Source organism: Octopus bimaculoides, chromosome 10 (assembly GCF_046866305.1).
Source record: "Octopus bimaculoides isolate indiv1 chromosome 10, ASM4686630v1, whole genome shotgun sequence".
NCBI classification, from domain to species: Eukaryota; Metazoa; Mollusca; class Cephalopoda; order Octopoda; family Octopodidae; genus Octopus; species Octopus bimaculoides.
This window is the reverse complement of record NC_142937.1, coordinates 54,633,792-54,659,786: the sequence shown is the minus strand read 5'-3', so window position 1 is coordinate 54,659,786 and position 25,995 is coordinate 54,633,792. Positions and strand designations below refer to the sequence as shown.

The 25,995-nt window shown below is 35.1% G+C and overlaps 1 protein-coding gene across 35 annotated transcripts in view; it reads right to left on the bottom strand.

Moving 5' to 3' along the window:
* Window positions 1–25,995, bottom strand: part of LOC106872761 (uncharacterized) — a 417,879-nt gene that overhangs the window by 7,836 nt on the left and 384,048 nt on the right. For 19 of the 35 annotated variants that reach the window (XM_089358676.1, XM_089358664.1, XM_089358645.1 and 16 more), the window contains 4 exons: window positions 19,723–19,798; window positions 16,963–17,124; window positions 11,106–11,156; window positions 1,771–4,258 (listed from right to left, as the gene is read on the bottom strand). In XM_089358676.1, coding sequence (XP_089214802.1) covers window positions 1,771–4,258; window positions 11,106–11,156; window positions 16,963–17,124; window positions 19,723–19,798 — 2,777 coding nt within the window. The remainder of the gene's footprint in view (window positions 1–1,770; window positions 4,259–11,105; window positions 11,157–16,962; window positions 17,125–19,722; window positions 19,799–25,995) is intronic. The other 16 variants (XM_089358647.1, XM_089358648.1, XM_089358658.1 and 13 more) reach the window with 1 other exon arrangement.

Below are 25,995 nucleotides of genomic sequence, written 5' to 3'. Positions count from 1 at the left end.
TATATTTTTTTTTAAACAAATTTCGATATAATCAAAATCTACACACTTTGGAAGGGTAGTTGTAGAAATTTTTATTTAAAGATACTCATTTTTCCAAAAGCTCTGGGGAAACAAAGCCAACTTGTGTGAATTTTCTGAAATTCCTCTCCCCACTCTCCTGAAAAAATATTTTCCACAACAAATTCAGATATAATGGGAATTTACACCATCTGAAACATATTTGTAGGAAATTTCATGAAAAAATATCCATTTTCTAGAAGTTATGAGGAAACAAAGTTGGTGAGGCACATTTGTGTATGTATACCCCAATTATAATTATATGTTTATTATGGACTTCTGTTAGTGCATGCAAAATGATATACAGTAACTGACAGGAGCAAAGTGTTCATGACCAGACTACAGTCTCTGCGCATTGTGATAATAAGAATTTGTTGTGAAAATATTTTAGCAAGGGTTGTGAGAGGAGCTTCAGAAAATTCACACAAGTCGGCTTTGTTTCCTCATAACTTTCATAAAAATGGTTATTTTCTCATGAAATTTTCTACAAATACCTTTCAGAATGTGTAGGCTACAATTATATCAGAATTTAATATGAAAAAAATTTGTGGGAAAACACACATATATACTAATACACATCATGTATATCTACAAAATGAGTTGAAATTTTAAAAAAAAATTGTGATGTGTGTCAGTAAGTGTGTGTGTGTGTGTGTGCTCACCATTCTTCTTATCACATGAAATTCCTATATAACTGTAACTTACACACTCTGAAAAGCATTTGTCTTCTGAAAGTTATGAGGAAAAGAAACTGACTCGTGGGAATTTTTTCAAACACCTCTCCCCCAATTTTTTTTTCACAACAAATTCTAATATAATTGTAATCTATACCATCTGAAGTGTATTTATAGAAAATTTCATTAAAAAAATATGTATTTTCCTGAAAGTTATGAGAAAACAAAGCTGGTGGGGCATATTTGTGTATGTATGCCCATTGCTTTAATATAATTTACTATATATTTACATAACAGCTTAATTCACTTCACTTTCATTTTTCATGTGACAATATTTAATTATATAACTGCATGTTATATATAAACAAAGAATACACTTTAGTGACAATAATGTGAGTACAAGATGGGCTCAACTTTTCACTAAGCACAAAGGTAAATAGGATAATGGTATTTATGATGATATTGTGTTTTAAGACAAATCCTAACTGTATTAAAAATGCATCATAGTATGTGTGTATATGTATATATATATATTTAAATTTACTGGTAGTATTTAGGTAGTAATTTTCCATTGTTTTACCAATGCACATTGTTTAATATAATTAAATTTCATCTTATAGCTCTACTTTACATTTTTCTTTATTGATGCTTGAGCTTCATTCATGTCGCATGACTTGCCAGCATTCTTCTCACATGTATGCCATATGTATACTTATGCATATACACTATAGAAATATATGATACAATGTAAAACATGCTATCTTAAGGATAGCATGTTTGTACTAGTGTGTGTGTGTGTACGTAAGAGAGAGAGAGAGTGTGTGTGTACACACACACACAGACATGTATGTATGTCTATATCTTTCATTAATGGATTTCAGGAAAAGATATAAACCACAGGATTTGAACCCAAAATGTGAAGAGTCAGAACAAATACTGCAAAGCATTTGTTTTAACACTAACAATTCTGGCAGCTTGCCACCATAATATAATAATAATAGGAAGAAGAATAAGAATAATAACAACAACATTACTATACCTGGGACTACCTATGAAACCTTTTGGAGATGGACTTCCTTCCCTTGAGCTGTCTTTAGATACACTAATCAGGAATGGCGATACAGATGCTGGTGAAGTGGAATAGTTCAAAGCCAGATTAGCCAGCTCAACGGGACTGGCAGGACTCAACTGTGGTTGAGGGCTGCCAAATAATTCATCAAAGTTGGGTTTGATATCGGTAGTGGCAGTTGAAGTAGTCACAATCACTGCAGGTAGACTTTGGGTTGGTTGTACGCTGGGAGATGATGTCTGAAGTAAGTGAGCTGAGATCGGAATTGAGGTTAGTCCAAGAGATTTGAGAGATTGTTGTACCTGCAATGGCGATGTGTGAGGGAGGGCAGGAGCCATAGGCACTTTGGAGTCAGCAGCAGTGATGTTCATGACATTTAGAATTTGAGGAGGGGACTGAGCAGTGATGACATGTTGAGGAGGGGACTGTGGGTTGATCACCTGACTCGGTGACTGAACATTGAGAATCTGTGTTGGAGACTGGACATTTATAATTTGGGAAGGACTGTGGACATTCATCATTTGTGGTGACTGGACAGCCATCATGCTAGAAGGAGAATGTAGAGCCATTACCTGAGGTGGTGAGTGAACACTCATAACCTGTGGTGGAGATTGTACGCTGACCACCTGAGGTGGTGAGTGCACTGCCATCACTTGTTGAGGCGATGGTGGTTGTTGTTTTAATACATTGATGTGTTGTTGTTGTTGCTGCTGCTGCAGTTTTAATTGTTGTTGTTGAAGTTGTAACTGCAATTGCATTTGTGATTCATGCAACTGGCGCTGAAGAGCTTCAATTGTTTTCTGTTGTTGCTTGACCAGTTCTTCCTGGCCCAGAATACTTCTCTGTTGAGCTTGAGTTTGAACTGGTAGCTGCTGCTGTTGTGGAGAGACCACCCCAACTGCTTTGGACCCACCATTGACATTAGGAGATAGTTCTGCTGAAAGAGAAGTCCCTTGGTCAACATCCATTGGTGCATTTTCATTTGGTGCTACAGAAGGTGGTCTTGATACAGAATCCACTGTCATTGGCACAGAACTGTTACCATTACTACTACTACTGCTGCTATTGTTATTGTTGCTGTTGTTGTTGTTGTTACTGTTGCTATTCATGGTATTGCTGTTAAGATGATTCTTCTGGAGAAGGAAGTTGCTAGACAATACCTCCATCTTATCTAAAGAGATTGTAGACAACTTGTTTGAGTTGTCTTTACAATTAGGCGAACTTGGAGGGGTAATATTTGTAACCATGGACTCTTCTGGAGAGTATATCAGGGCTTGAATTCCTTGTAGAGAAAGGTTACTATTACTGTCCAGTAAAGTGTTGGTTACTGTTGGGTTTGTGTTGTTGGACTTAATCTCCAAATAATTACGAAGGCGTTCTATCAATTGTGGCTTCGAACCAGACACAGTCAAGTTTCGCTTTTTTAGCTCTGCCCTTAAATCAGCAACTTTCATGTCTTCTAGATTGGAGAGTGATTTGGCTGTAGTTGGTGCAGTGATGGAAGTTACAGTCTTTTGTGACGGGGAAGAAGCTGGAGACACTTGTGGGAGTGAGGATGGATGGGCTTGGTTTTGGGATAATAAGCTTATCTGCTGATGCTTTTGTTGCTGCTGTTTTTGTTGTTGTTGCTGCTGTTGCTGCTGTTGTTGATGGTGATGATGGTGATGGTGGTGATGATGATGGTGGTGAGGATTTGTTGATTGTGGCTGTGGAGTGTGTGATGGCGTCGGTCTTTGCTGCAACAGTGGAGGTGATGGACTTGGTTGACTTGTGGAAGCAGTGACGCTGGCTGCATTAGCTGGTGATGTGGTGGAACCAGTCATAACCATGTTGCCAGAGGAACTATGAGGGGCAGAAGATGTTCCCTGATTTTCACTCCCTTTAGAGCTGGACGCAATCTTTTTCTGTTGAAACTGCAGCTGCCATTGAAGAAATAGTTGCTGTTGTTGAAGAAGAATATGGTAAGGAGTTTCAGAATTATTAGCCAAATTTTGTGCTGCATTTTGAATGTTTTTCACAATATTTGGTGGACCCTTGTATTCATGGAATTTGATAACTTTAGCTTTAGGTTGTGTTTTTGGTTTGGGCTTTTTGGGCCGTGACTTGTGTTGACCGCTATTGGAATTACCATTTCGAGAAGTAGTAGCTGTGTGCCGGTTTGCTAAAGCAGAGGACCCAGAAGGAACTGCATAAGGTTGACCAGGTGGTATAGTTACAGTTGCTTTTGTGGAAGATGATGTCTGGTTTTGACCAGGGGTTCTTGTACGTAAAATGCCAAAATCTATGGTGCCAGTAATACTGGACACTGGGCTACCAATATCAGAGAGATTAGAGTCTTCTTCCTGTGTAGGAGACAGAGGTTCATCACTATTGCTCTCTTCTTCACATCCAAAGTGTTGGGTAAGTCTTCCTTCAGCTTCATCACCATCACTAGTTTTCTGAAACTTGATCAAACCCTCTGCAGAGGAAAACAACAAAATAAATATATCAAAATGGAAAGCAGAAAAAAGGGATACTTTTAAATCATTTGAACATTGTAAAGAAAGAAAGAAAACATCAGTTGCATATACACTGGTATAAACCGTTAATTATTATTAATGCAAGGTGTGCAAATAATGAGTAGAAGTTATTAATATTTTATAGCATGCAGTGGCAAGGGAGGCACAATTAAGGAATATAGACAGGTTAGAACCTTCTGGATGTTTAAAAGAAAAAGTTTTAATGAAAATTTGTTTAGCATTTAGGTTCATTAATGGAGGCAAGAAAAATTAAAATTTTATTTTAAAAAATTTTAAATATCAGTAAGAAGGAAAGAGAAGATATTTAATATATTACCAAGATCAGTAAGAAAAAACACAAAATATGAAGCATGGAGAAATTGAAGTTGACCAAGTGACCAGTAGAGAAATAGACTGGAAAAAACTATGGCAGCAGTATAAGGAATTTACAATGAAATCAAAACAATTCATCTTTCTTTATCAATTTCAATACAATTCTTGAAGGCTTCTAGGAAGTTTATTAAGTTTGATCAATGAAAGAAATGCTAATTAAAATAACTTATATCATTCTTCTAAACAGAACCTAGGTAAAACCATCCAGTTGTCAGATTAACATTTTTACCATATTTCAGTTGAAATACACTGTCTTTGGTTCAATTGATTTTGAAAATAATGAAAAATTAAGTATATGAAGGGGTACCCAAAAGTAACAAGAAACATTCTCTGTGGGACAAACCGGTTGTAGTTCAGACTTCTGCTGCAAGAAGCCACTTGATGTGACCCTCAGACATCACTCTGCCAACCGGCGGCATTAAGTGAGGTCATACTGCCATGTAGTGTGTCATTGTTATGCAGTGCATCCCCTTGTTTGTTGATTTTTGCGATGGCTGAAATAAAAGAATAGTGTGCTTTCATAAAATTCTGTTTTCTGCTGGGAAAAAAAGCAGCCAAAACAGTTGTCTTGCTTCAAACAGCTTACAAGGACATTGCCATGAGTAAAACACAAGTTTACAAGTGATTTTCACACTTTAGAAATGGTCACTTGTTGTTGGAAGACTAACCTTGTTCAGGACAACCGTCAACGTCCTAAACGAATGAAAACATCACGAAAATTCATGAACTGATCCTGGAGGACCTTCACCAAACAACTGACGATATGTTGATATGACTGGTGTGTCCTGGAGCTCCTGTCAATGAATTTTGAGTGAAAAATTGTGAATGAAAAGAGTTGCAGCAAAATTTGTGCCTCACTTGCTCACAGAAGATCAAATGCAGTCACAACTGAATGTGTGCCATAAACTGAAAGAACAGTTGGAAGTTGATCTGGACCCTTTTTTGAAGGTCATCACTGGTGACAAAAGCTGGTGCTATGACTACGACCCAGAAATGAAGCAGCAATCAAGTCAATGGAAGCATACAATGTCACCATGCTCCCAAAAAAGCGTGTCAAGACGATGCTGATATGTTTCATCATGCGAACGGAATTGTCCACACAGAATTTGTTCCTCCTGATCAAACTGTTAACCAGACATTTTACTATGAAATTCTGAAGCATTTGTGAGATGTGGTGAGACTAAAATTCCCCGACCTGTGACAAAGTGGAGAGTGATAGTTACATCATGACACTGCGCTTGTGCATACTGCCTTGAGTGTGAGACAGCTTTTGACCTAAAATGGCATGACCCTGCTTACCCAATCTTGCTCCCTGCGACTTTTTTTTTTGTTCTCCTGAAAGTAAAAGTCCTTAATGGAAAACGTTTTGCAGATGCAGAAGGGGTGACGAAAAAACAACAGAGACGTTAAAAGGCATCACTTCAAAAGAGTTTCAAGACTGCTTCAAACAGTGGAAAATACGTCTGGACTGATGCATTGCTTCAAATGGAGAATACATTGAAGACAGTAAAAGTTTAAACATGTAAAAGTGAATAAAATAATATTGCAAAATTCTGGTTTCTTTTGGGTACCCCTTGTAAAATAACTTTGTCATTGGAACATAAATTAACATGAAATTTTGATGACAAGTTTTAATTTAGATCAGTTTAAAACAGGAACTCCATAAAATAGAACCTGAGGCAATATCAAGCAGGTTGGTATCAAAAGGGTAAAAAGTTTAGTAACATCTTTTGAAAATTGTCACTACATTTTCTGAATTGCTAAAGGTTTAGAGTTGTTTCCAAGAAGAAACTTCAAGTCCTAACTTGTAGGAAGACCCCCCACCCACATTGTTCAAAATAAGGTTATATTTTCTAAACCAAAGATTTCAAATAAAGAAAGAAATTTCCCTAGGTTTTTCAAATTAATAACAATATCAAAAAGTGGTTAGTTGACAACTGGAATGTCATAGTTACAGCAAGTCAAGTAAGAAAATAACTGCAACAAGTTGAAGAAAAATCTTTGTTTTAATAACAGAAAGTGTTGTCAGGCTTAACTGAAAGGAAAGAAGTACTATATTTTCAATGATCAATATACAAAAAACATAAACTACAGCAAGTTCCAAACACGTATGGCCCATTTGAAACACAGAGATCAAAAGTTTGACTTAAACTAATTGTCAGAGAAAGTTATGTCCACCTGAGTTACACCCTGCTAAGTATCATCTCCCCATCTCAGTAGGAAAACTGCTTCAGACTTTTTAAAAACTCTTCACACTGCTGTTCCAGAATATTTCCATTACACACTGTCACCAAATGTTTTGATATGATTTAACGTGCCACAATGGTTCCAACTAATCATCAGAACCAATTAGAAAAATGACTAAAATTTAATGAATAAAGAAAATGACCAAGTGGACAACTTCATTTTAAAATTGGAGGTGAAATAAATATAGATGATATGGTTATAGATTCACCAGTAATGGTTATATAGAAGTACACAGCTAAATATTACATCTTTCACAACAAGGATGATATGAAATTAGTAACTCTGTGTTGCTATATGTAAAGTTTCCAATGTAGATGAAGAATCAGAAACAAAGATAAGGCATACAGTGCTGAGAAACCAAGCAACAATCCGAATGCTAATTATAGTAGCTGTGGTTGCCACTACAACATAAATACATATAATTTCACAGATAATACATATACATGTAATACTACAAATGATATATTTAAATTACATCAACTGAAAAACATTAAGTCCAACGACCTCATGAAATAAGAACTGGTGTAGACAAGGTGCTGGTTACTGCCTTACTCATTTAACAGCAGAAAGCAAGTGAAAGAGAGTGAAAGACAAAGAGCAAAATATGCAGAGGGTGGGTGGGGGGTCCAGAGAAGACGATGACTTCAGTGTTGGGACACCAAATTAAGTTCTTCACTAAAATCAGATTCTGTCTAACCAGAATGATTGAATGAATCACTGATGAAGAAATGAAAGAATTAATGAGTATTTATAGTTAAGTTTTATGTAGAGATCAATAAAACAATATTGCAAAAACAAAAATGTAAACAAAAGCAAAATATAGGAATTATTGTCACATGACTCATCAGTTGCAATCAAATAATTAATTAACAAGATACGACATTGCATTTCATTTTGGAAAATTATTAAACACTGCAAAATAGGATTTGAATAGAAAGATGTGCGAATCATCTTTTTGAAAATGTGTGTGAACAAGAGGTGGTTAAAAGTTGGGTATAAGTACTTATTTAAAGACTTCAAAAAGATGAACCCTTTTCAATCAAAAGATAGTCCCTTTCATTCACTGAGTCAGCTCTCCTGATTAAAATGCTTCATTTCACACTGCTCCATTCTTTAGTATTAAGGGACACAAATCTATCTGAATAAGATGCTAGATGATTTCTGGGGTTTCTTTGCAACCAGCATTATATTCTAACAAGATGTCAGTTCCATAAAAGAACACAAGTCACACGAACTACTTAGAAATAGGCAGACTTAGCTAGAGTCAATTGTCCAGTGAACTTTCATCTCAAAAGTTTGATGCCCACTTTTTCCGGAGAATATGGTCAACAGTTTTACTTAGAATGCATCTATGGGTGCATGTGGAATGTGCATGAATTAAGTTTACATTTCAAATGTACAATCCAAATGAACATCCCCCCTCACAATAACAATGATGATGTTAGCAAAAATTACTCTATAAAGTGAATGCAATGAATATATTTGAACATATTCTCAAAAATGGTGAAATAGAAATGAAAAGTCACCAGAGAAAGTAAAAGACTATCATTTCAGAGAACAATAGAAATGACAGAGAAATAGGAGAGAAAAAGAGGGAAAATAAATAGGATATATAAATGGATTTTGTTTTTTAACTTGAATACATTTGAGTTTACTGAGGTGCACAGAACTTCACAGATCATACACACAAATAGGTTTGAGCATACATGAACACATATGCATAATCACAGAGACTACCATACAAGGACATATGCATGCATCACCCAAAGCTACTCACAAAGATACAATGATGTCAAAATGCATGAGGGTGAGTGTGGATGGCTAAAACTACATTGATGACACAAAATAAAATATTTTAAATCAAAAGATATATTTTTAAAGGGAATATTAATGCTAGAGCTCGACTGTAATTTTATCATCATTGAGCTAAATGAGAGGCAAATCTCCTCAGGGATAGGATACTAAAGTATGACAAGTAATTTTTCTAGAAATTGTTTGTCCAAATTCTGAAATTGTAGTGCTAAGTCAAATAAAGAATGCAAAATTAAATGCTGTGCCCCTTCTTTAACCCTTTAGCATTCAGATAACTTAGTCGAATGTAATGCTTATTCATTCACATTGTTTTGAATTAATCATGCATTATAATGTAGCTGTGAGATTTCAATGTGATTGCTTATTTTAAAAAGGACATTGTAGGGCAGGTGTGAGAGGCCAGATCTGGCTGGTTTGAGCATAAAAACAAGTTGACTATTTGGCCAGATATGGCTGGTTTGAATGCTAAAGGATTAAAAGAAAACTATGTGAAGCAGACTTGACCTTTTAGTTGAAGTAGGTCAAATGGTCAAGGTTCTTGTAAATTTGATAATTTTGCATTGATGTTAGAATTAGCTAGTCACATCTGCAGTAAGGTATTGTAATCTATAAACTGACAGACTTCAATAAACGTCATATAGAGTAAGGATTTCTAACACTGGTACAAAGTCACACATTTTAGTAGGAGAATTTATAAGACTCATCTTATCAAGCCAGGATGTAAAAAAAATAAACTTAACTATGACATGATGAAACAAAAAAAGCTTTATCAGAGAAAAAAAAAAAATTCCTGAGAACAAGGATAAAGTATAAAGCTGTGTCTGTTTTTGTGTCCAATATATCTAACAGAACACATCAGTGGTTGCAAATTATGTGCTGAATTGATGCAGCAATCTGAAAGTAATGGCACAAAGGATGCACTGTACAAAAACTGACATCAACAATGATTGTTCACCTCATAATTAAAGAGGCATAAGTACCCCTACTCCACCAAGTATATAAATCAATACACTGCAGGATGTCAATTGTAAATGACTTTGCAAAGATGAAAGAAGCTATTTTTGGTAAGAAAAGAAAAAGAAACGATGAGGAACTCAACATGAATTAGCAGACAGCTTCCACAAAGTTTGTCATTACTATGGCAATAAACAGAATATAATGCTCTACCAGAAACTGGTCAATATAACTCTACAACTTTGGTCCTAAAGTGGACACAGATTCATTAATTCTTACATAATGAGATAGTTGATCTAATCATTAAGTACCCACTCTTTGCACCCAAAATAGAGATATAGGCCTTTATTCCGAGGTTCCATATGTATAAAGCTGGTATCAACATGTCACACATCCAGTGATGAAACCAGAACAGTTCTTTGGACTCTCAAGCTATACAACAGAAATAAATCAATGAAATATTATAGTAAAGAAGCAGGAGAAGTTATACTTAAGAGATACCACTTTTCACTTCTAGAGATCAACATCTTGGTGAAAGGATTTACTAAATATATAATAATTTGAAAATTAGAATTTTTTAATGGCAGCAGATGAAAATAACAACTTAGTGGCAATTTGCTCAGTTGGTTTCATAAAATGGAGAGTGGTCACAGTATAAGTTATACAGTATAAGCTAATCGATAACTAAAATTCATTGAATAATGATCATTCTAATTAGCATTAGTCACCTCTTATTTACAGCAAAATATGGCCATAATAATCTAATTAAAGGATAGTTGGTGTTTCTTTGGATTTATTTTGTTATATACATACCTATTGTTATTATTTATATTGGCAAGCTGGTAGAGCCGTTAGCATGCTGGACAAAATGCTTAGCAGTATTTCGCCCGAGATCAACTTTGCCTTTCATCCTTTCAGGGTTGATAAATTAAGTACCAGTGAAACACTGGGATCGATGTCATCAACTAGTCTCCTGCTAAATTTTAGGCCTAGTGCCTTTACTAAAAAGGATTATTATTATTAATTTATATAATCAACATTGATTTATGTAGTGAAGGAATTTGAAATATGTTCTTATTTTCTCCTGCTTCATATCTAAATGGAATATGACACAAGATGTAAAAAAAAAAATTAGCACAAAAATAAAAACAAGAATTGCCTTTTCTAAATTGTGAATTACTAGGAAAAAAAATATGACTGAAAACAATGCATGCAGTTGCATTTATAGTGCAGGACAGAAAGAGGTGGAGGTGGCAGGAATTTGCAGTGCTGGGCAGCAACAATAGCAGCAGCAACAAGAATATATTGTACATAAAGGAAAAGAAGACTGTAGATATATATAATACATATATACAGATATGTATATAGATATTATTATCAGCAAAAAATACATGCATTTACCTTGTTCAGTTGCTAAAAACTTCTTTGAGCTTAAATCCCTCAGTTTGATACCTTTAATTTAAATATAGTGGCAGAAGTTCTTAGTAGGAAAAGCCATAAAAAACACAGCATGCAATTTGTTTTGTTTTCTTTTTTTGCTGTTTGTTTTGTAGTTAATTTATTTATCAAATAGCACACACACACACGCACGCACACACGCACACACACACACACACACATATATATGTCAGTAAGTGTAAAATAAAATAATAATAATAATAATAATGATAAAGTTGTAAAGCCAAGGCAGAACTTGGCAACTGATAACACAGAGAGAGAAGAAAAGAGAATTTCTGTCACAGTCTCAATGTCTTAAGTTGGAGTTGCTAAGTTTAGATATTAAAATAAATATATAGAAACAATAGCTATAATATATTTTAGATAAAAGTGTGAGGGACAGATTTTTAAATTTTGAGTAAACAAATTAGATTAAATAATTCCTTCTAAAGGAAGAGAAAAGTTACAATACAATTAAATGTAAGAATATATATAATTAAATACAACATAATTAAACATATGATTCAAAATTTAATTATGAATGTCTGATGTATCCATGATCAAGTTACAACTCTAATTATCTTTGACTATCTGACCAATGACAAGTCTTCCAAAACCAAACATGACCATCAAGTGAAATATCAAGATAAAAAACAAAAACCCAGAGATCTAACAAATGTCAAAATGGCTCTCAAAAAAAAAAACAATCTTACCAACACTATTAGAGAATTATGGATATAAATCACTATGCCTGGTTGTTCACCCCTAAAACACAGGCCTTTTGAAATTCCTTCTCTCAGTTTCTCTGTAGCTATTCAAGACATTGGTCTTACTAGTCTTGAAAGACCTTCTTCCAGATCAAACCAACAACAATTTATCTATATGATGCACACATATCATTATATATATATAACACACTCTTTATTAGTATTGTTTTCGTAAGAATAAACAGTATAGATAGTATGGTATTGTTATTATGTTACTCCATAACAGCAAATAATTTGATCATAACCCTATGTAGGCTTAGAAAATTATCAACATTTCTAAACTTTAATTTCATAAATAGGAGAATACAAGCACTCATCTATGTAACTACTCTTTTTAATCTAGACTAACCACCACCACAGTTTCATATACAGAACCTATTGTCACATTCACACCGCATATAATTCTCTTCAAGCTCCCCCACACATACACACACACGCATGCACTCTAACCAGTTCCACAGAAATCTGGTTTCAAAACAAAAGACTGGGACTTAAGCTTTTTTTCTAGATTGTTCTTCACAATTCAAGCATTTCAGGGGAAAATCCAGGAGATCTATATGGAACAATCTGGAATATAAAATAATGATGAATTTGTTTAGGTTCAAGTTAGCTCCAATCAAGCAAACTTATGACCAAAACAGTCTTTCTTTAAAGCACAGTACAATCCGGACTACATTACCTGATGTGTTCTTTTACTAAGATGCAACGTGTGTGTTGTAAGCATTGTTGCAGCTATTTCAAGTGGGTTGAATAATCTCACATAGGCTACCTTATTGAGTGTGTGTTTCAATGTATCTGCTTCTTTGTCTGTGCACTTAAGAAATATTGGGTATTTTAGGCCACAAAACCAGAAAGGCAAAGTGTCCAACAGAGAAGAAAAGGGTGGCAGGAAATTACCTGTTAGACTCAACAGATTCTGAGAATGTGTCTTAATATATATTAACACAATATATATCAACACAACTGTCCACACAAGACAACTACTACTACAAATACTGTTCTGTTCCTACTACAAACATTTAGTATGACTAGAAGAATATTCTCATAAAAAAAAGATGAAATTGTAAATCTCTAAGACATTCTAAGTTCTAAAGGTGAATTACTAGAAACACACCAAAATTAAGTCTAACAAGAAATTAACTTAACATCCATCCTAAAGCCAAATACTTTGATATAAAGGATTGATGTTGGGCTATTGAAATCACTAAACATTGGATGGAAGGTAACCCATAATGACAGTGACCTTAGCAGGTCTAAATAATGAGTTCTCAATCACTTCTTATTGATCTCAAGTCATTGAGCTTCTCATCTGAAAACCAAGTTCAGCCAATCTGCTCTATTACATACCATCAAGACCTTCAATCATATAAAACAGATTGTGGCCTGAGACCATATGAAAGATCATATGCTAGACTTCAAGTTTGCTTCCAAGCTAGAGTCACACTATCATACTAACTGTAATTTAACTTCACCTCACAACTCTACAACCAGCCAATAGCTAACTACTTGGTTGAACTGTTTAACACTATTTTTTTTTACTCATTACGTGTGATGAAAAATGTTTGATATTTGGGCTTCAGCCTCAACACAAGTAATTTCTTTTTTTCCTTTTATTCTTTTACTTGTCTCAGTCATTTGACTGTGGTCATGCTGGAGTACTACCTTTTAGTCAAAGAAATCGACCACTAGACTTATTTTTTTGTAAGCCTGGTGCTTATTCTATTGGTCTCTTGTGTTGAACTGCTAATGTTGCGGAGACATAAACACACCAACATCGGTTGTCAAGCGATGGTGGTGGGGACAAACACAAATATATATCAGGTCATTAAGAATGAAATGTCTGATTTTCTTATGCACCAAGTTTCACAGTCGTTAATATTTTATCCTGACAATTCTTTGTTTTACAACATTGAAGAGTTACATCATCACTTTATGAAGTGAAATTCACAGTGTCTGATTATATTGTGTATTTTCTCTTGTAAATCAATTTCTATGAACCCATGGATAAATCAAAAATTCATGTTGTTTATGAATATGAGTTCTGTCATGGAACCAATGCATCCTAGACAGCTTGAAGCATCAATGAGATGTTTGGTAAAGATGTGGTGAATGAGCGCACTGTACATCAATGGTCTGAGAAGTTTCAGTCCCATGGTAGACCTGAGACCAAGGCGGATAATGATGAGCTGGAAACTGTAGTGGAAGCAAATACATCTCAAGCTACGCGTGAGTTAGCAGCAAGGTTTGATGTTTCAATTCCAACTGTATTGAACCATCTGGAACAAATCAGTAAGGTAAAGAAGCTGGACAGGTGGGTACCACACAAAGTGAACGAGCATCAAGTGACAAGTTGTCTAGAAACTTTGCTGTCATGGCATAAAAATGAACCATTTTTTCATTGTATTGTTACGTGTGATGAAAAATGGATTCTTTTCAACAATAGCAGGCATTCTGCACAGTGGTTGGATAGAGACAAAGTGCCAAAACACAATCTAAAAAAGAATATTCACCAAAAAAAGTTAAAGGTGTCCGGTGGTCCAGCAATGGTGTCATCCACTACAGCTTCATGAGACCTGGTAAGTCAATTACAGTGGATGTATACATCAACCAACTGGATGAAATGATGAATGAACTTGCAATTAAACAACCAGATTGGTCAATAGAGACAGGCCAATTCTTGACCACATGTTGCACAAAGAACGCTACTCAAGTTACAGAAACTGAACTTGGAAGTACTCTGTCATCCACCATATTCACAAGACCTTGCACCTTGCAACTGACTATCATGTTTTCCAAGGAAAAAAATTTGAATCTGAAGAAGATGCAAAAACAGTCTTTCATGATTTCATCACCACTTGCTCACCAGAATTCTTTGCTGCCAGCATAAATAAGCTACTGATAAAATGGCAAAATTGTGTTGATAATTTAGGTGCATACTTTGATTAACTGCATTGTTTCTTGTTGAGATAAAGTAAAATAAACTTTCAGTTCAAAATTGGACATTTCATTCATAATGACCTCACACACACATATATATATATATATATGACAGGCTTCTTTCAGTTTCTGTCTACTAAATCCACTCACAAGGCTTTGGTCAGTCCAATGCTATAGCAGAAGACACTTACCCAAGGTGCAACGTAGTGAGACTGAACCCAGAACAATGTGGTTGGGAAGCAAGCTTCTTACCACACAGCCACACCTGCACCTGTTTATAAACTTCAGACTTAATTCCAATCATTGCCAATAGAATCCAGTGAAATGATTGAATCCTAAATATCACATATATTAGCAATGTTCTTTCTTGGTTTATACCTGGAAGGAATTAATTATCTATCTTTAAATCACCAATCTCGACTCATTGATAAGATATGTAGCATCTAATGAGCATTAAGATGTAAAAACAAATGTATATATTTGCTTCAATATTTGGAAGGTGTGTGTATATACACATACACACATATATATATAAAACTCATGAGACTATGTATTGTTACAAGCACATTTGTTTTGTAACAGTATCAAATTCTGCCAATGCATCTGGTTTGGGTTTTGTGTATGACTTCATCAACACATACTTATTTGTTTGTAACATTGATATTCACAAAGAATAAGTAGAGAGATTATGAATTCACCCAATAAACTCATTTCTGCTTGTGTGTGTGTGTGTGTGTGTGTGCCCGTGCACATGCATGCTGCAATTCACAAGCCTAAAATAAGATTCAGTGGATATTCATACAGTTTTATGCACCTATTTTTTTTTTATAAATAAAAAAAAAAAAAACTGCAAGTGTGCCAAGCTTAACCAGCCAACTGCACAGAATTACTGCCAAAGTTTGACCATATAAAAGTACAATTAACAAGCAAACTATATTATGCTGAAAGCTTGCCAAATGTATTGCTTGATCTTGATAAAGCATACCTGACAATTCATTATCATTTTTGAGTTAGAAATTATAATCATCTCCCTTTCATAGTCGAGTCATTTGTACTAGTTAAAGACATTCAACCACAAAACAGCACCAACAAGTATTTCTTTTACCAGTACACATAATCATTTTGATAAAGATGTGAAAGGTCATTAATTGTATCCTATATACCAGCAGTGCATATTCTACTGACTCTGTCTCTGAGTCAAATCTGGCAAAATATACAATGAAGTACCAAAGTTTGGATAAACAGACAAATATAATAGTGGAGCCATCATTCAAGTTCTTTATTACCACCTAATTAACACATGGAAACAATCAAATACCTTACTAACACCGTGATTAATACTACAAACCCACCTTGAGATTTATTTTCTGCAACTATATTTTGCAAACAAGCTTCTGAAGAAAATGACAAACAAACATACAAGGTATGATAACATTGTTCAAATATTTCAAGATTTCTGTTATTTGCAATGTATCTTTAGGTAGTTAAACAATAAGATGTATCAACCTTAAAAATATAGTCAAATGCCAACAGAACAGATATGTCACAGCTAATAGAACATTATTTCTACACTATAGATTGGCAGTCTTCATAAAAGCTTATTACAATATTAAGGCTGTTTTAAGGTGCATGCAAACAGGCAAACAATAACACTGACTAGTCTTCATTGTTTTGCTATCTCCTTAACATGGCACCAAACTTGGTTAGAACCATATACATGGTAGTAGGCAGTCACAAGATTGAAACGGCAGAACAACAAAACGTTTTGGGAGAGCAAGGAAAGGTTGATAGTAGAAAATGTGAAGTTAACAAATGAAACAATTCTATTGTTATTAGTGAGATTTAAAAAAAACACAAATTGTTTAGGCAGTAGCAGTGGTTGTGGTGATGGGGAGAACAGGGTTAATGTAACAACCACACATTGTAGCAACATAGCTTAACAATACCATTTCCTACATCCAAGAAACAGAAATTTCTCAATAAATAAGATGGAAATATGAAATATGCTCATCAATATGCATCCACAAAGGTGTGTTTGTGTGTGTGTGTGTGTGTGTGTGTGTGTGTGTGTCTGTCCGTCCGTCCATCCCAAAGTATGTTTATTTGATGATACTAACCTTTGATAGCTTCTGCTAGTTCTTCATTTGCTTGCAAGATGTTGCCCTGTACAAGTTCCAATGGGCCAGGACGATGAGACAACTTATCATTGAGTCCATCAGCTAGCTTGGCTCTTTTTAGCTGTCGTTGACGATCATGAAGTGATGGATCTACATTTGTATCTGAATAATAATAATAATAAGATAAATAAATGAATAAATAATTCTTAACAAAGATACAGCAGCAAAAATTATAGGGAGGGTAGATTTTTTAAAATTGAGTGCAACACTTGATTGGTACATATTTTGTCAGGTCGGTAAAGATGAAATGCAAAGTCAACCATGACAATATTTAAATAACAACAATTTCCTTTCGGCTATAGACACAAGGCTGGATATTTTGTGGGAGAGGACTAGTCAATTACATCAACCCCAGTGCTCAACTGGTACTTATTTTATCAACCCCTGAAAGGATAGAAAATAACCTCAACAGAATGTAAAGGATCAGAAGAAATGCCAAATCATCCTCCTCATCATCCTCCTTTAACATCCATTTTCCATGCTGGTATGGGTTGGACAGCTTGACCAGAATTGTCCAGTCTAATTTGGCTTGGTTTCTACAGCTAGATGCCCTTCCTAATGCTAACCACTTTACAGTGTGTAAATAATAACAATAACAATAATAATAATAATAATAATCCTTTCTGCTGTAGGCACAAAGCCTGAAATTTTGGGGGAGGGGACTAGTCAATTACAATGACCCCAGTGTGTAACTGGTACTTAATTTATTGACCCCGAAAGGATGAAAGGCAAAGTTGGCCTTGGTGGAATTTGAACTCAGAATAGTCATAATAATAATAATAATAATAATAATAATAATAATAATAATAATAATGGTTACAAATTAGACAGAGGGCCAGTAGTTTTTGAAGAGAAGGAGAGGCTCCAAAATGTAGATTTAAAGAGAGAAACTGAGAGTTTGTGGGAAGTTGATCAAGATGAAGTGCTGTGTCAGTGAACAAAGGTATTTATTCCACATCTTCAATGAAAAAGTGCCATTTTTGTAATCAATAAGTGGAAAATATTGAGCACATTGAAGCATGCTATAAAATGTTAGATCAGATAAAATATAAGCAGCATCATGACAAGGTTTGCCTCAGTTTACACAGATCATATAAAAACTATAGATACACTTCACACTATTTGTAAGTACAATCATGTAAAAGAAAAGGTTCTAAATGAACCTGGTAAATCAAAAATTCTATTGGTCTTGACATCCAGACAGAATAATTGAATATCACAGACGAGATGTCATTGTCTATGACAAAAAAAAAAAAAATTTTTAAATAGAAAACGACTCAACAGACATTGCAATTTTTTCAGACAAGAATATTGCAAACAAGGATATAGAAAGATGTCAAAATATATTGAAGTAAAAGTATATGGGATGACCAGCAAGAAAATATATTGAATTAAAAGAATATGGGATGACCAGCAACAAAAGTGAAAACTATAGCAGTAGTCTTTGGAGTTTAAGGTTCAGTAATCCCAAACAGTTATCATACCATCTGGAATGGTTGGACATCAAGACTGACATGCAAGTCGTCTACAAAATCTTTCTTGCTTGGAACAGCACATGTTCTAAGGAAGGTACTTCCCATCTAAGACATTTTGTTAAGGTTTATCAGTTGACATGAAGAAGAAAAAACTACAAAAAGCAGTATTTTATCTCCATTCTGTGCAATGAAATAATAATAATGATTCTTTCTACTATAAGCACAAAGGCACAAGGCCTGAAATTTTGGGGTAGGGAGCTAGTCAATTACACCAACCCCAGTGTTCAACTGGTACTTATTTTATTGAGTAATAATGGCTTCTAATTTAGATGTAAAACACAAAATTTTTGACAGAAGGAGCAATAGCCAATTACATCAGTCTCAGTACTTGGTGGTTATTTAATTAACCCTGGAGGAATGAAAGGCAAAGTTGACTCTGGTGAGAGATCAACTTTCTCTATGACTGAGTGTTTGGATTGTTTTTCCTTAGCAATAATTTTAGTTGATTGTCAAACTTCAAAATTTAAAAATCAATATTTTAATTTTTGCTTTAAATGCTAAAATATGAAGAAGAACTGAGAGCCATCAGTCAGCTCAACTAATGAAATATGAGACTATTGATAGAAATCAAACTCTAAAACAGACTAATTTAGAAACCATACAGTAATAATTAACATTTCTTCTTTCTGTCAACCTTGTACAAATGAGATCATCATTATCATTATCACTTAACACCTATGTTCCATACTGGTATGGGTTGGATGGTTTGACAGGATCAAGAGGTCCAAGAACTGTGTTGTGTCCACTGCCTATTTCTACACAACTGGATGTCCTTCCTAGTGCCAACAGAGTGTATTAGATGTTTTCTTCATGCCACTAGCACTAGTGAGATTGCCATGCAGTTGCCATTCTATGAACACTGAGAAAGACAACTTTATGCAAGAAGGTGAAGAAGTGAAGTATGAGAGCAGAACAGGCTTCTTCCTGTAGAGGAGCTACATAGCAACTCACATTTTACTAGTGAAGGTGGGAGTGACCAGGGTAGAAGTGAGAAGAGATAAAAAGAATGGTGATAAGGTGGGTGGGAGTGAAAGGGGCAGAAGAATTAGGAGTGGCTGGATGGAGGATTTAAGAGTATGAAAGTGAGAGATTGAGAATGGGTGAGGGGGTGATTATAAGGAATAAGTACCAATTCTATTCTATTTTAAAATTAAAATGAACTCACCTTCTAAAATGTGTTGATTTACAAGAGATTCTCGGTCAGGACGATGTTGTATTTTGTGTCGTAAAAGATCTCCAGTCTGAAAAATTTACATTATTAAGTTAAGACAATTTCTTTTGCACATTTATATCATACCAATGTCAACTGGTGTCAAAACCAAAAACCAAACACATTTATCATAAGCATTACCATCACTGCAATCACCACCACCATCATCAACAGTCTAAATTTGTTTTCCCACACAGTAGTTAAAAGTCTCAGAATGTATTCTCTATTCTACATTAATTTTGAAGCCTAACTTTACAAATGTTTCTCTATCAGCCTTTAACTCAACCAAGAACACTCCCCACTCCCCATGTAGGGGCACTTTCTAATTGCAAAAACATTATCCATACACATGCAATACCATTTAGAACAAACTCACTTGTACTCAAATCACTTCTAGAGTTGATTTTTGTTCCCCAACCAACCAAACTTAGTCAATTCATCACATTCTAATCACTGTAAGATATCTTGTCTTCTGTCCTGCCATTTACTATCCCATTTCTGATGCAGTCATCTCATTCCTGAAGAACTGACTGAACTCAAATGTTTCCATAGTTGCTGTTTCCTATCCTCTGCTTCTACATATTTCTCTGCCATGTAACACTATCCTTCTCACAGTTGTAATTCTACAGCCTTTTTCTCTTCTTTGTTTTGTACAATGATAATCTTATTGTTGTCATCAACAGATGCAATAACTCCCTTAATCTTTCCCTACCTTATACAACTACTACATAATACATGTACACAACGCTGGCTTATTGCCATGAATGTAGAAATGCAATTGTCTGAATCAAGAACTATTTTTGATGAATTGCATGTATAATGAGCTTTATTGCATTTTTGCAATCTTTACAGAATTATGTTTTCTTGTTTTAATTAACAGAATTATGTGGTTCATGCTGAAGCATTGGCTTGATATCTCAAATAATAAATATTGTGTGCATATACTGGAATGTTTGCAGACAGAAATAAGCATAGTATGCAACTTAACCAAGGATTGCATAATCTTTTTCTAGATGATATGAATGCATGTACACATATTATATGGTCAATATGAAGGACATTTTTTTTAATGATTGACAATTGTATTATTTTTTTTACTTCAACAATTTACATTTTTTAATTCCCATTGTTTTCAAAAGTAACGGTCCAATTCAAACCAACCACCACATCTCCTGTCATTTACTAGTTTGGTTGCTAACCTAAATCTCTACCATCAATTTTTTTTACATTAAATAGTAACAGAAACATAGGGTGTAAGCACCCAATCATAAATTTCTGGGTTCAATTCCTGAAATGAGCAGCATGTTGTGTCTTTCATGTCATGTTGGTCTGTACAGCTCAAATGACTACCAGTCTACCAATAGTCATATCCTCCAAGGGTGGTAGGATTGAGATAGTGATTACTCATCACTATACAAGGCACCTAAGATAATTACTATCAGGTCATACATGCTTGTCAGTGGTGATTACTGTGGTTTCATAGATCTGTAACCAGTAGAGTTCACCAAGTCAAGTGTTCATTTGTTTTATGAAGTTGTTAAGGAAGGAAATCAATAACTCAGGTAGGAAAACTGGAGAGGGTTTAGGATACTCTTTTGCATTGTAGAAATCTTGAGATATTAATTAGAGCAACAAATGTTGCTATAATCTAATTAAACAAAAAACAAAAATTTTTCAAAGAAGTGTAACAAATGAATGTGTAAAGTCTCGTAAATCTGCTGTTTTTATACTGCATTGTGGATATTAAAAGTTTGGATAAGATGATACATGAAACATAGAGATTGCTTCCAGGATTAATCAACTCTAAGGACAAAAAGTAAAGTTGGTTCTAGTTTAATTTGAAATCATAATCAAGAGGTCTAAACTAAATAGTTTTAGATCTCTCTGGTGATGATGATGATGATGATGATTATTATTATTTTGACACAAAGTTAGCAATTTTAAGGGAAGTGTGTTAATCTGTCTATTTTATCAACTCTGAAAGGATGAAAAGTTGACCTCAATGGAATTTGAACTCAGAACATGAAAACTGGAACAAATATATAAAGCGATCTATCCAATACAATATTACTTTAATAATAATAATAATAATAATAATAATAATAATAATAATCATAACAATTTGTAACAAAGGCAGAAATCCAGAAATTTTGGGGTAAGGGGGTTGGTTGATTAAATCAACCCAAGTACTTGGAACTTATTTTTTTATACCAACCCTAAAAAGATGAAAGACAAAGTTGACCTTAGTGGGATTTGAACTCAGAACATAAAGACTTAACTAACACTTTGTTCAAAATAATGTTGCCAATCCCTGTTCCTAATAATATCAACAACAACAATTAGAACCATTATAGACTGTAAGAAATAGGTCTATAATCACATTTGTAATTAGAACAACAGGGATGATACTCATTCCTTTGTTTCAAGACATTGACAGGTCATTTGACAGTTACAATCTAAAAAAATATCAATACTAGGGGTCTCAACCCTGCTGTAAAATATTTATCAACTCATCTTGGAGATTTTTATGTTTTCTAGAATGTCATCAATTTTGTGGGATATTGGAATTGCTTGAGGTATTTCCACAAATCAAAAATATGCAATTATATCATCATCGTCACTCACAAGACCTGTACATATAAGATCACTAGCAAGCAAGATCTCCACATCAACGATAACAAAAAATACCAAAAGTTTGCTTCTCAACCACATGGTTTTGGGTTCACTCCCACTGCATGCACCTAGGCAACTGTCTTTTATTATAGCCCATGGTCAACCAAAGCCTGTGAGTGGATTTGGTAGACAGAAACTAAAAGAAGCATACTTGACACACACACATAAGTGGGGGAGGGGGTCTTTGTGTCTGTCCCCCCACCACTGCCTGACAACCAGTGTAGGTTTCTTTACATCCCTGTAACTTAGTAGTTTGGTAAAAGAGACTGTTAGACTAAGCACCAAGCTTTAAAAAATAGAACAAGTACTACAGAACCTATCAAGGTGGTTCCCCAGTATGGCCGCAGTCCAATGACTGAAACAAGTAAAAGATATATATAATCATCATCATCCTCATCACTTAACGTCCACTTTCTATGCTGGCATGAGTTAGACAGTTAGACTGGAATTGGTAAGCTGGAGAGCTGCACTAGGTTCCAGTCTGGTTTGGCATAGTTTCTGTAGCTGGATTCCCTTCCTAACGCCAACCACCCCAAGAGTGTAATGAGTATTTTTTACGTGCCACCAGCATGGGTGCCATTTGCATGACACTGGCATTGGCCACAATTACAATTTCACTTGGCTTGATGAATCTTCTCATGCACAGCATATCATCAAAGGTCTTGGTCACTTGTGTGTGTGCGTATATATATATATATATATATATATATATATATATATATATATATATATATATATAAAATGTGTGTGTATGTGTGTGAATGTATGTATATATAATGTATACACACACACACAGAGAAACACCTTGAAGTTGCTTGACCTGCTATAAATAACAGTGAAATCATCTTATCTTAAAAAGGAAAGCATATTGTATAATACAGTTCGAGATACAGTGCGTCACAGAAAAATGGGACACATTAAATAATGTAGTCCCCATGGAAACCTCCACAAAGAGAGGAATGTTTCTTTTACAGCTGGAATGAATTTTGATGATAGAATCAGTTTGATCAGAGCTAACTGACCTGGGCTAAAAAACAGCCACAACAGAAAGTATGGAAATGGTTCTAAAAGATGAGATGTCCTCAATGATTAAGTAGATAAAAAAAAAAACCTCAGCGAGCCAACAACAACAAATCACATATGGTAACCTGATGCTATCAGCTGACATTCCTAGATACTTACACATAACAACAAGGCAACTATCCAAAACACTTTGATAGATGTGTGGGGAGATGAAGGAGAGGGAAAGGGTTTGTTAGGGAGAGGAGGGAGAAAATGAAAAGAAGCAGCAGTAGAAGTTTGTGGAAGATTTTGTAGAAGTACTGCCAGAGCAATGGCCTCTTCAAAACTAGTTTCACAAGACAAGAGAGAAGCTGGAAATGCTTGCTGTTAACATTTTCTTTATTACTAAAACCTTAGCTATCAGAACTTTCCACCATCTGTTAGAGAGTGGGCAGATGCCTTTAAAAAGTGGGTGTGTGCATGTATATATACAATTGTACATGTGTGTGTCTTTGATTGTTTGTATGTACGTGCACACGTGCGTGCACACACACAAACATGTGATGTAGAAGTACATTCACATTGGATGATGGTTCACTTGCAGTTAGTGATTCTACAAAGAAAGAAGTTTGAAGTGTCAAAATGAAAGGCTACTAAATGTTGAGAATGCATGGGAGAAAGAGAGTCTGCCTGATGTGAACCCAAGTAAAGGACCAGCCATCAGAGTTTACAACATTATGATAGATAAAGCAATTAAGGATATGAAAATAGGGAAAATTCCAGGCCCATTAGCAATTACTGCTTAAAACAACTGGTAGAGTGGGATATGGCCTAGTCACCTGTATAGCTAATCATGTTGTTCACAAGGGGGTCATACCCAACAACTAGCAGTATTATAGTCAACTGTTTAAGGTGACACCTTAAACAGAAATAATTAAAGAGGTATCAAATTGCTGGACCAGGACATGAAAGTTACAGGAAGGGTCATAGCTCAATTAATTAAGAAGAGAGTTAACTAGATGAGATGCAGTTTGGTTTTGTGCCAGGAAGAGGTACTACTGATGCAATCATCTTGGTAAGGCAGCTTCAGAAGTATTCAGCCAAAAATGAACCTCTGTACTTGGCTTTTGTCAACATGGAGAAAGCCTTTAACGGAGACCCCTGCTCCCTTATCTGGTGTTCAATGCAGAAGCTAGGGATAGATGAATGGTTGGTGAGAGTTGTACAAGCCATGTACAGGGATGGTGTTAATAAGATGAAAGTCAGTAATGAGTATAGCAAGGAATTTAGTGTATAGGTAGGAGTTCAAATATTAGTTCTCAGTCCACTCCTGTTTATCATAGTCCCCCAGGCTATCACAGAGAAATTTAAGACTTACTACCCTTATTGCTCCTCTATGCTCATAACCTTGTTCTTATAGCTGAATCACTATCAGAACTAGAGAAGAAATTTCAGGTGTGGAAGCAAAGCCTGGAAACAAAGGGCCTTAGAGTTAATTCAGCAAAGGCTAAAGTCCAAGTAAGTAGGAAAACAGACAAATCATTAGTTCCTTCAGGAAGAAGACCCTGCTTGATATGTAGAAAAAGTGTTGATAGAAACTCCATTAGGTGTACCAAGCACAAGTGTTGGTAACAAAGGGCCTCTACCACAAATAATAAACAGGCTGTATGATGTCTGTATACAAACAGCTATGCTACATGGCAGTGAAACATGAGCTGTGAGTGTAGAGAACATGCAAAGGCTTGAAAGAAATGAAGCCAACATAATCTGCTGGATGGGTAATGTCAGTGTGCATGTATGAATAATTTAAGAGAAAAAGAGGGTATAAAAAGCACCAGATGTTGTGTGGAAGATAGAAGACTATACTGGTATGGTCATGTGATGCATATGGATGAAGACAGCTACATAAAGAAGTGCCAATCTCTAATTATGGAGGGAACCTGAGGAAGGAGTAGATACAAGAATATGTAGTACAAAGTGGTAAGAAACGATATTCAGATGTTGAACCTCACAGAGGAAATGACAAGGGACTGAGACTTTTGGCAATTTGCTCTACTTGAGAAGACACATCAAACTAAGTAACATTATGGCTATTCATACACACAGTTGGGAGGTCTCTGTCTTGCAAGCTATCTGGCGAACCTGTAGGTGTTGGTGCAATGTTAAAAGTGCCTGTGCTGATGCCACATAAAAGGCATCCATTCCTCTACTAAAATGCACTCATGCTGGTGCAACATAAAAAGCACTTGTGTTGGTGCCATGTAGAAAGCACCTGGTACAGTCTGTAAACTGGTCGGCATTAGGAAAGGCATCCAGCCATAGAAACCATGACAATGGAGCGCTCTGGCTTGTGAGCTCACATCAAACCATTTATGTCCCATGTGAGTAAGGAAAACAGTTGTTAAATGATGATGATGATGATGATTATATATATTTAAAATGCTGGAATCTAACTGTATGCAGTGCAGTATATCACATTTTGATACATTAGAGTACTGCTCACATATCAGTGCAGCTGTGCTACACACAGAATAAACAGACCATCTAGCTGAT